This window comes from Alosa pseudoharengus, unplaced genomic scaffold, assembly GCF_046254945.1.
Source record: "Alosa pseudoharengus isolate Yale_2024_CS ecotype anadromous, Long Island Sound unplaced genomic scaffold, YU_APseudo_1.1 YU_APseudo_1.1_scf_13, whole genome shotgun sequence".
In the NCBI taxonomy this organism is placed as follows: domain Eukaryota; kingdom Metazoa; phylum Chordata; class Actinopteri; order Clupeiformes; family Clupeidae; genus Alosa; species Alosa pseudoharengus.
In genome coordinates, this window is record NW_027468598.1 from 12,813,203 (window position 1) to 12,824,489 (window position 11,287).

An 11,287-nucleotide genomic window follows, 5' to 3' on the forward strand; every position below is an offset into this window, starting at 1 on the left:
CACACCACACCCCTTCAGCTTTAAACAAGATGTGTTTAACACATCTCCGCTCAGTTGCCCCCAGTGCAACGACGTTGCACGTTTCGGGAAAAAAAAAGAACCAGAAAATAAATTGAGTGCCTTTAACTAAACTGTCCAGAGCTTCGAGCTCAGCCCCAAGCAATAAAGAAGTATTACCCTTGTGCGATTGTTTTATCATTATTTTGACTTTTTCCACAGTAATCAAATTCACAGTAAGATCCCCCCCCCTCAAAAAAATGTCCGTATTGAACTTTTGATCCCCTATTTTCTTGGATCGTTTTCTGGGCTCCCAGCTCGAGTCTTCACCTTCTCTTTTCCCAGACATATTGGCATGCGTCTGTGGTTCGGTCCCAACACAGCCCAGGGATGAATCATGTTGCTGCGAGCATGCTAGGGCCCTGTTTTATGATAAATATTACAATTCATAAATCATTTGTTTCTCAGAAGAGATGAAAAAATAGTGTGGGTTGGGGTGGGGGGGGTAGGGGGGTTAGAGAAAGACTGAGAGAGAGAGAGAGAGAGAAGAGAGAGAGAGAGAGAGAGAAGAGAGAGAGAGAGAGAAGAGAGACAGGGAAAAACTGTAAAGCTTTTGGGATCCGGAGAGAAAACAACAGCAAGGTCGTGCTCTCCCGCGTGTGAGCCAGAATGGTGGTGAAAAGGGGGCTTCAGGTCAGGCTGGACCACCGGGGAGAGGGCGAGGTGGGGGGAGAGCGAGAGCAGCAGGCCCGGCCAGTGCTGAGAAGTGCAGGCGTGCTGCACTTTATTTCCCTCCCTGCTGCTCCCAACCGTGGAGAGCTGGAAGTCCTGGCCGTTTGGGAGTAGCACCAAGCCTCAGTCATCAGAGTGAGTGTGAGTGTGTGTGTGTGTGTGTGTGTGTAAGACAATAAGTCAGCCGGGACACTTCTCCCTCAGTGTCTCCTGCGAGCTCATAACGGCTGATAGTGGCCGGCCGGACCCCCACTCCCCCCGTTGTGTCGGTTTGACATAGCTGTGGCGGATCCTCTCCCAGCGTGAGGTTTGGGCCTGAGCAGAAAGTATGAAATAAAACACACTCAGACAACTATTTACTCGCGCTTGTTTAGATGCGGTTTTTCACCCAACACATGCTCCATGTGAAGCCGAAACATTTTCGCTTGAGGTCTGGGCAGGAATTTACACAATGTTCCCGCTCGGCTAATACAAACGGCAAAACTAGTTTAAATTGCAATAAAAACGGCCTATTCTATGTTGAACTGATGGGAGGAGAAAAATAGACGGCATTAATTACAAGGGTTATTAACTGTTGTTTGCAGCTCTTAAATCGGTTGTTTAGTGACAACTGAGGGAGAACAAGAAGCACATTTGCTTGTTAAAAAATTAAAGGGTGGCCTACTATGGATTTTTGAGAATACATTGGGCTTGTGAATTTGATGCGGTACAAACTACTGAACCCCAGGTTTTGAGTATAACAACACTTGATATCACAGTAATGAAATCCACATGGACTCCTTCCTCAAGAACATATCCACATCTAGTTAAACATTTAAGATGGTATCTGCATGCTTTTGCAATACCAACCCTTCGGAGATTTTCAGGCCTGTTAAGTTTGCGCCGAGCCTATTAAAAGATAATCAGTCGTGTAGTTTCTGCTGTGCATCTCATTCAGTATTAGCTGGAGGGCCTTCCTCATTCTCTCTCCAGTACATGCCTGCCATCTAGTGGCCATGTCTTAAACTCACATTTCATGCCATGTCTCAGCTTTTTCACTGTTTCAATCAAAAACATAAACGTAAAACGCAAAAAAAAAAAATTTCTTTGGATTTTAAACGTTGGTTTATTACTACATACATGTGATATTTAAAGTGACACTCCACTCTTAGACACTGTTTGGATGATGCGTTCCTGGTCTACTCCATGTCGATTTCGCTCATGTCCACTTCCTGTTCCTGCTTGACCCAGGGCAGGGGGAGTGGCACGTGGGGGTCATAGGTCCAGCGTGGGTACACTCGCTTGAAGAGGTTCATCATCACGGTATCCTGAGACTTCAGCTGGCTGTCAAACACACACTTCATGTGCCCGTGCGTACCTGGGACACACACACACACACACACACACACACACACACACACACACACACAATGAGTTTATCTCGCAAGCACTCAAATGTTCCCATCCAGTCAGTTCTGAATCCAAAGTGCTCTCCCCCTAATCCACTAGAAGCCTATGGCCCCGATAATCAGGTAATCTAGACATAAACCACTTTGCGCAGGCATATGTGAGCGAACCCTTGAGGTCTGGAGTACAGGCGGCTGTAATATACATTTCCAGAGGAGATTAGTGCGAGGATAAGAAGTGATCCTGCCGGTTCTGAGGTTCGGAGATTAGTGCTCACCTAAAGCCTCCTTGATGTGGCCTCTTCGGCCCCACTTCGTACGCAGCTCCACCGGCTTAAACCACAGGATGTCCTCTGCCAGAGAAAGGAGGCATGAACACACAACACCTACATGCATACAATTGCTCCACGGTTCTGTGGGTTTTTAGGATACACATTCTGTCTGTGTGTGTCTGTGTGTGTGTGTGTGTGTGTGTGTGTGTTTGCAAGTGCTGTGGTGTGAGCGCTCACCCCTGTTGAAGAACATGTAGCGGACGACAGCGGAGCGGCGGTTGATCTTGAAGGGGTGACCGCTCAGCACGATCCTCTTCAGCACCACTCTCTGGGGGTCGCAGCTCAGCAGGCTGCCTGTGGCCACCAGGTCCTGCATACCTGCAGACCAAAACATCACCCAGGACAGACTCATAGTCAGACTACTGATCACTTCTTATTTTCCTTACACTCCGTACACACACACACACCTGCGCGCGCGCACGCACGCGTATCTACACTCACATTCCCATAGGGAAACAGTCAACACACATTCACAAAAGTATAGCCTAGAAATCTAGACGCGCCCCTAGCGGCTAGTCTAGCAACTCTCCGTTGACTTGTGAGCTCTAGAAATCGAAACTAAATCTGGCATTGAAATTGTGTATAGAGTCGTTTGTTGGGCTTAACATTTGATGGCAGAGTTGCAACAGTTTGATGGCAGAGTTGCAACAGTTTGGCTTGAATTCCCTGCTACTTGAAAACAAATATCCTATTGCGTCCTATTGCGTGCAGAGGGAATTTGAAAGACAACTGATTATCCCGACCCTCGGACTGAGCACTGCGAACGGTGAGTGCCCAGACCCTACATTATAATGTGGGTCTGGCTCGCCAGGCTAACAAAAGTATACTGTAGGCATAGAATTCGCCCGTCTATCTGTTTACTCAAGCAATCTCCTTCTACACCGAAACAAACATACAATGATCTAAGCTGTGCTTGTCTACACAGTGGACAGGAAGAGAACACAAGTGGGGACGGTGGGCACTGTGCTTGGCGGTGAGGAAACCGTCTGACCTTACCGTTGTCTCTCTGTTTGAAGAGCAGGACTCCCGCGGTGGGGAAGGAGATGGGGGCGTACACAGACACCACCGTGGGGGCGTCGGCTCGGAGGAAGCGCTCCATCTTGTGCTTGTCAGCTGGACACACACACACACACACACACACACACACACACACACACACACACACACAGGTCAGTGTCACTCTCATCTGAGAACGACAGTAAGCCCCTCAGCAGTTTGACATCTAAATGGGCACAAAATTACACCTCACTTCAAAATCATCACCTCAATATGCTGATTTGATCAATTTTACTTCAATGATGAACTAATTATTATCATCGTCATTATACTTATCTTTATTATTCATGTGTGTATGTACATGCACAGGACGGTGCTGTTGTGACAGTCAGATTTTCTTTGGGATGAATTAAGTATTTCTTATCTAATCTGATGAAATGGCAACACCAACAAGTTCTTTTTAGAACGTGAGACCATGTGGCTGATGGTAGTACCAGAGGTGTGCTGGGAGAAGATGGGCGAGGCGCGGAACCGACGGAACCCACACTGGAACACCAGCTCCTCTTTGGACTTGATGGGCTCTGTGTTGCTGGGGTGCCGCCGCACCACCATATGCATCACTGACATCTGTGGTGGGTGGAGTATTACCATGAGGCTGTTGCTACAGTCAATATTACTACATTCATACTATATTGGATTTTGTAGATTTCTGTCCATATTCATTTTAAATTGTTATATATTTTTGTATATTTTATATTGTTATATAAAATATGCTTTTATTAGCTATTACTGTTTGCTTTTGTTTATGTGAAGCACATTGAATGACCTGTGTATGAAATGCGCCATATAAATAAACTTCACTATATTCATAATATACTGTATTATTTTATATAATATTATATCATATTATATTATATTATATAAACTGAGCTAACTGAGTTTACATACAGTTTGATTTACTGACAGGAGAGAGTGCTCTCCTCGTCAGGACTAAGTGACCTGTTAAACAGAGAGAGAGAGAGCAGTGTTGTACCTTCTGTTCGTGTGGCAGCAGGGAGATGAGCACCAGCGGCCGGCCCTGCTGGACACTCTCCAGCACAGAGGGAGGCACGTCCAGCAGATGCAGGGTCACATACCAGCCCACCTACCAACACACAGAGAGAGAGAGAGAGAGAGAGAAAGAGAGAAAGAGAGAGAAAGAAAGAAAGAAAGAATAAAGAAACATGGAATATCCAAATACACACGTTCAGGCCCATACAGTGGTCTACCCCTGGCTGCCCAAATTAAGCTGAAGCCACTAAAACTTATCAGCACTTTAGTGTATTCTCCAAGGCCACCTAGTGTACTGAAGCTTCAATGTTGTTCCACACTTGGTAAAGTTACACATTGACAGAACACAGATATCAGCATACTGACACATACACACATTCCTCTACAGAATAACTGCTCACACACACACACACACTGCATTACACTCCTAAGACACATACCATAGCACCCTCTTCTTCCTCCTTGCTCTCTGCCAGCACACGGCGACGCGTACGTTCAAAGCTCTGGAACTGGAAGATGCGCGAGTAGTTCAACGGCAGATTCTCCAAAGGGTCCCAGGGGGACGTACGAAAACTCTTCAATCCTCTGTAACGCTGAAACCTGTCACACACACACACACACACACACACACACACACACACACACACACAGAGAGAGAGAGAGAGAGAGGGAGAGAGAGGATCAGACAGAGATGAAGCATGATTCAGGCCTGCTCTCTGTATGACACAAACACATGGACCCAGATGGCTCCCGGGGCCTGGCCTGTGGAGTGCTCCGACAGGCGGCTTCTGCTTCTCGGCCTTCCTCCCCTGGTGAGGCCAGGCGGTTAGCAGACCTCCCCTGGGCCACATGAGGAAATGTCCAATTCATAAACGCTCTGGCCTGTGAAGGGCCTCCAGCACTGTGAGCCAGGTTATAGGTCTGTCAGCTGGGGACTGTGTGTGTGTGTGTGTGTGTGTGTGTGTGTGTGTGTGTGTGTGTGTGTGACTCTGCTTTGAACTCTCCTGGATCCACCGAGGTTCTGGAGCCCTTACCTGGTCTTGGCAGAGACATCCAAAGGCGTGTCGATCTCGTCGGGGAACATCTGGTGGGCCCGAGCCTCGCGGTACCGCTTCAACCCATCTTGCTCCTCCGCCGGATCTATGGCCTCGTCGTAGCGCTGGTCGACCCCACCGTTATCCGAGGACTTCAGCTCTTCTTCCTCCTCCTCCTCCTCATCTCCGGAGCCACAGCCTGAGCCAGCATCCTGAGAGACACGAGGTTGAAAGCAACAAGCCTTAGAGACACAGACACACAGACACACACACACACACACACTCTCTCTCTCTCTAAAAATACAACATTGTGGGGATTTACCGGATATAACAAGTCCAATAAACGGCAAGTGCCTCAAAGTCAAAATACCCTTTTGAAGTGCACCACTAAGGGTGATGGTGCCTTCTCTGACCCAAACGCGATTGGTGTGGTCGGACATAGAAGGCAAGCAGTGGGGGGGCTCCCCCCCACCCCCCACCTTCACACCGGACTCATAACCAAGCCGAACAATCGCAGGTGCAATAATAATAATAATAATCACCAACCACCACCATCATCCCCTCTACCACTTCCCCCATTGTTCCCATCTCCCACTGAACAGAAAGAAAAAGCCCTCTCTTTTGTGCTCCTTTAGTCACATACACACAGACATCAAACACTATGCTAATTGCAAGCCCAAATGAAAATAAATTGAGTGGGGCCCTGCTACTACAACATAAAGAGCTTCCCCCATTCTGGCGTTCAAAGTGCGAGCCCTGATATAAATAAATGGCCATCCGACCGCCGACCCCCCCCCCCCCCTCCCCCTCCCCTCTCCTCCAGGCCCGGACGGGAAGCCGCGTCTAAAGAGCAGGAAGCCGGCGAGGCTTCTCCCGGGACCCCAGCTCCAAACACTATTGTTGCGTCGGGGAGTAGCCTGGCACAGGGGCTCGGGAGGCAGACGCTGGGAAAACAAACAGGGGCCCGCGGGCTGTGTGGCGCACTGACGCACCGGCACGTATGCACTCGGTTCCGTCCAGTCGGGGGGGGGGGGGGGCCTGCGACTGCAATCGCCCACGCACTGATGTCACCAGGGTAGGACACACACGCGCGCGCTCTCTCTCTCTCTCTCTTTCTCTCTCTCTCTCTCCATCAGAGGCTCCACCCTGAGAGATCTTCTATCTGTCCATGGGCCACAACGTCGCTAGGGGGTCCACAGCGGCTTGACCTCAGGGCCAGCACATCCTGTCTGGCTCTCTCCCCCGTCTCCCCCCCCCCCCGCTCTCCCCTCTTGATATCGCTGCCGCCATAGAAACGGACACACAAACAAACCACACTGGGTCGATGTGCGGCACCGACTGTTCTTCCAAAGGCGTGGGGACCAAGTTGTTCTCACAGCTTGAGCACTTCAGACATTACACTTCTCGTAGCCTGCATACCAGTGACTTCCTGTGCCTTGATTCAGACAGTGTGGAGAAATTCCATGCTACACCCTGTCAGGTCACAAATACTTCACTGACAATTTAGCATCTACAATCTGTTGCAGTTCTATAAAAAGGATAGGGGGCTTGGCTACTGTGTAGTATACAATCACTGTAACATGACTAAGTGGAACAAGGTCATCAAAACTAAGAAAAATGTATCACACCACAGACATATTAATTAAGTACTCCACATGTTGCACTCATGTTGTTAACTGGTCTGTGCCGCCCTCTTGCATAGCCTTGTAAACTCCCATTCTAGACTCATTCAAATGTTGCTCGTCTTTCAGTTCTGACCTGAGAATCAATCTCCTCTCCATCCTCCATCATGTCTTCTGCGTCATCTTCATCATCATCATCATCATCATCAACGCTGTCATCGTCATCGTCCTCATCCTCGTCTCCGTTCTCTTGTTCGTCGTTGAGGATCCATGCAGCCTGGTACTCAGAGGTCCCTTTGGGCACCTTCATCACCCGTCTCTTCTTCTGCTCATCTGAAGGAGGATTGGAGGACACAAAGTGAGCGACGTCATTTTACGTCGAGTTTATTTGTGATGTAACCCAACGGGGAAGCACTTCTTAAAGAGAACAAAACTAATGTCGTTTATAGTAACATTTTGGGTACAAATGCAACAAGACACATGGTAAAACCACAAGCATAACATTTTCTCCTTTCAACTGACAATTGTTGTCTGAATGACAACAGCACCTGTATGGCCATGTCCATGAAGAGAGGTCATTGATTTAACCCCTTATTCTCGCCATGTACCATGTCCGTGCTGTCTATGGGACTGTAAGAATGGGCTAGAGAAGATCCTGTGTATTTCTTAATGGCTCAGCACTAGAATAAATCTTAAATTGGCTGGAATCCCAGCATATTGGTCCTTCATAACCCCCATCACATTGATTCATGTTATGGTTATATTTAGGGTTGCAAAGGGGCGGAAAATTTCCGGAAACTTTCATGGAATTAAAGGAAATTATGGGAATTAATGGGAATTTACAGGACTCAACTGGGAATTTTGGGTAATTCATACAAACTGTTTCGTACACAAACATTAACATTTTGTTTCGTAATAAGCAATATGATTTGTATGTGGGTATTTTCGCTTAGCTTAGCATACAAAGCTAGCTAGCATGCTAGCGGGAATCCTATTTTCTGCCAATGGTTTACTAGTGTGCTAAACTAGCAACACTGAACTGCCCAAGATACACCACACCACTCAACAACAAAATCCGATTGGTTGGAACATTTTTTCCCCAAGCATATAAACGCACCATAGGTTTCCTTTATGTCTAGCAGCCTATGCCGACTGCTGTGTGCATGAAATTGACTTAATTTCCCATGAATTCCTGTTTATTCCTGTTAATTCCCATATATTCCCGTTAATTCCCATGGAAAGTTTCCAACTTTGAAAATTCCCGGAATTTTGCAACCCTAGTTATATTTAGCATTTAATATCAACATGGTCAAATTCAGTATGACTACTTTGACTATTCAACTATTTGACTATTCTGTGCTAACAATATAAGTAACCCTGAAAATAACACGATTATTTCACACATATAAAACCACTGAGCCGCACTCTGTTACATCATTTCCCCAAAAGAAATGCCTGCTCCCTATGACCATTACCGACCATGTATCACGAGTGCACTAACTTTCCACTCACACATAGTCCTCATCCATACATAACCCACTTTCCATGCAAGTACACACACACACACACACACACTTACCATCGGCCTCCTGCAGCTCCTCCTCAGTGGGCCATGTCTGTTCTCCATCCATGGGGTCCACCTCCGCTTCCGCCTGCAGACTCTCCCTCTTGGCCGGGTCAGCCTTCATCAGCACCCGCACCACACCCCCATCTCCACCATCCTGAAAACAAACAAAGCCCACAGCTTCATACAGCATCTCCCAGAGCCCGCCAACTGCAACTAGGAGTCCACGACCGGCACTTACAAAGAACTATGACTCCTGAAGCACTTTGGAAAAACTATCTTCTAGGCGTTTGAACAACAATTTCACTTACATACCTAACAAGCACTATTCTATTGATCTTCTCCCAGACTACAAATCCCAACAGAATAAATACTCAGAAGTTGAACCCTCAAACTGTCCACTAAAGTATGCTGTTCATGCAGTTTGCATGAATGGGAGTTTTTCCTTCTCTCACTCACCATCATCTCCACGTCTCCTCCTTTCTTAGCGGGGCGTGGAGCTGTAGCCTGGATGGGCAGCGGGTCTTCGGGCGCGTCGATCTGGCTCAGCTGGAAATCCCCGTGGCCCACGATGTGCACCAACCTGTTGACCTGCATGGGCCGCCCGCGTATGTAGCCCGACACCTGCAGCGTGCCCAGGCCTGTTGTGGGGCTGGGCGCGAAGGCCACACGCTGCGCTAGCAGGTGTGCCCGGCGGGAGCGGAAGCCCAGCCGCCTCTGCCGCTGGGAGCTTAGGTGCCGCAGCAGCAGCGTGGCGTCCTGGTCTGAGTCCAGCGGGAAGAGGCGCGCCTCGGGGAAGCGGGACTCCACCAGCTTGGACAGCGTCCGCCGACAGTCGGCGCGCTTCTTCACAGCCACTCCCTGACACACCAGAGCTGGGGTACAACAAAAAGGTCACTGCAGGACAGCAATCACCACTCACCATGCTCCATTTGAATGCCATGACATATGGAAGTTACTGAAATGTAAGGATGTGAATGTAGTGCTCTTATGGTGACAGACAACTGTGTATAAAATTCAGCCTGACAAAGGGATTTTGCTTGTGATATTGCCGGTTTTTAACATTTGCCTTAAGAAGATCCAGACAGGTCAAAACAGGTGTTTTTAAATGAAAAAACTGGGGAGCTAAACTCCAGTGTGCGGACATTCCCTCTTTTTTGTTTTAGATTTTTAACATTAACATTGCTATTGCCACTGAGCAATAGTTGATTCACTAAGGTGAAGGTGGATCTACCAAAAGCTTACCATGGCTTGGCAATCCCTGTGCAAATAGACATGACAGACAGTAATCTCCATAACTGTCCCAACCAGCTGAAGGCTCACATACAAAGATGAGACTGTCTGCAACTTTCGCCACATCAAGGAGGGAGTGAAGGTCAGCTGTAAAGTGAGAGCAGGACAATTATAGAGATCTTAAACAACATACAAATAGCAGCAATCTAATCACACCTAAATATTCATTTGCTACTCACATGGGTCTGGTCGGTGAAAGATGAACCTCTGTTTAAATCGGGGGAGGATCATTCCAAAACTGTCCTTTGCCCCACTCACTCCCTGATCATCCCTTACCAATCCACCGGCCCCCTCTGCTCTGAGCAACCGTGTCACAGCTGCAGCATCCACATCAGCATGGAGTGCTACGACTGCCACTAAATGTGGGGGTCCATCTTTGCTGCCCAAACGCCGTTTCTCTGTCAGGACCTAATTAAAACACCGGAATATCTCACCCATCAATGATGCTGGCGCGTTTGACGGATAACCTATTGTTAGAACAATTCACGCGTATGCATTTTCCTTACCATATCCTTCTTATTCCGACGTATCTGGTTCGCTTTGTGTCTTCGGTCCATTTTTCTCAATTCTCTCCGCTGTTTCTTAGTGAGTGCCATGACTGCAACACGGCCTGTCAATAACCACAACTTATTGTTACATTTCGTTAAGTCGACCACTCTCTTTTCGCACGAACACCAAACTCAGGAATGATCATTATTATCACATTATTATTATCTCACATGTCACGTCGGTTTGGGGCATATTAAGTTATTACACACGTGGTGGTTCCAAGTGTGAATATGGCAATGTCAGCTAGTAGCCTACCGCTAACGATGTCGTTACTCATCAACAATAGCCTTAAAAGCCAATTAATAATTTCACCTTTGTTCTCCCGCCCAATTTCGCCTTTCGTCCGATGCTTGCCATGCTTGTGCGTTTTATTTTTCTGTTTAAAAACTCCAGGCCGGTGTGCCTGTTGTTGATCTTCACTCGGAGCCATCTTCTTCCCACGTGTACCCCAAACTTTAGATGACGTAATTTTCATGCGCGGCCTTTTTTCTTCGCGTGCTGTTGATTTCGTTTTACGTAATTATGTGAGTGCCACCTGCTGTCTAGGAACAGGCCTTGCAGCTAACACGGATCATCCTGTCTTTGCCCAAAACAAACTAAACTCGCTCAACTAAAATTTCATTTAAAAATAGAATATACATGTATATACATGTATACTGACTCCTAAGGTCCTGACTACTGTGGTCCTTAAAGATCCCATGGCATTTATCGCAGAGTAGCCTATGGGGTTCTC

At 47.5% G+C, this 11,287-nt stretch overlaps 1 protein-coding gene across 1 annotated transcript; it reads right to left on the bottom strand.

The window, feature by feature from the left end:
* Window positions 1-1,819: 1,819 nt before the first annotated feature.
* Window positions 1,820-10,995, bottom strand: tsr1 (TSR1 ribosome maturation factor). The gene is made up of 15 exons (XM_076282198.1): window positions 10,867-10,995; window positions 10,512-10,615; window positions 10,185-10,413; window positions 9,958-10,092; window positions 9,172-9,587; window positions 8,728-8,869; window positions 7,285-7,481; window positions 5,527-5,738; window positions 4,933-5,092; window positions 4,476-4,586; window positions 3,937-4,069; window positions 3,443-3,559; window positions 2,624-2,764; window positions 2,393-2,467; window positions 1,820-2,086 (listed from the first exon to the last, which is right to left on the bottom strand). The coding sequence occupies exons 1-15, from the start codon at window positions 10,982-10,984 to the stop codon at window positions 1,908-1,910; spliced, it is 2,469 nt and encodes an 822-aa protein (XP_076138313.1). The 5' UTR covers window positions 10,985-10,995; the 3' UTR covers window positions 1,820-1,907.
* Between the last annotated feature and the right edge of the window lie 292 nt (window positions 10,996-11,287).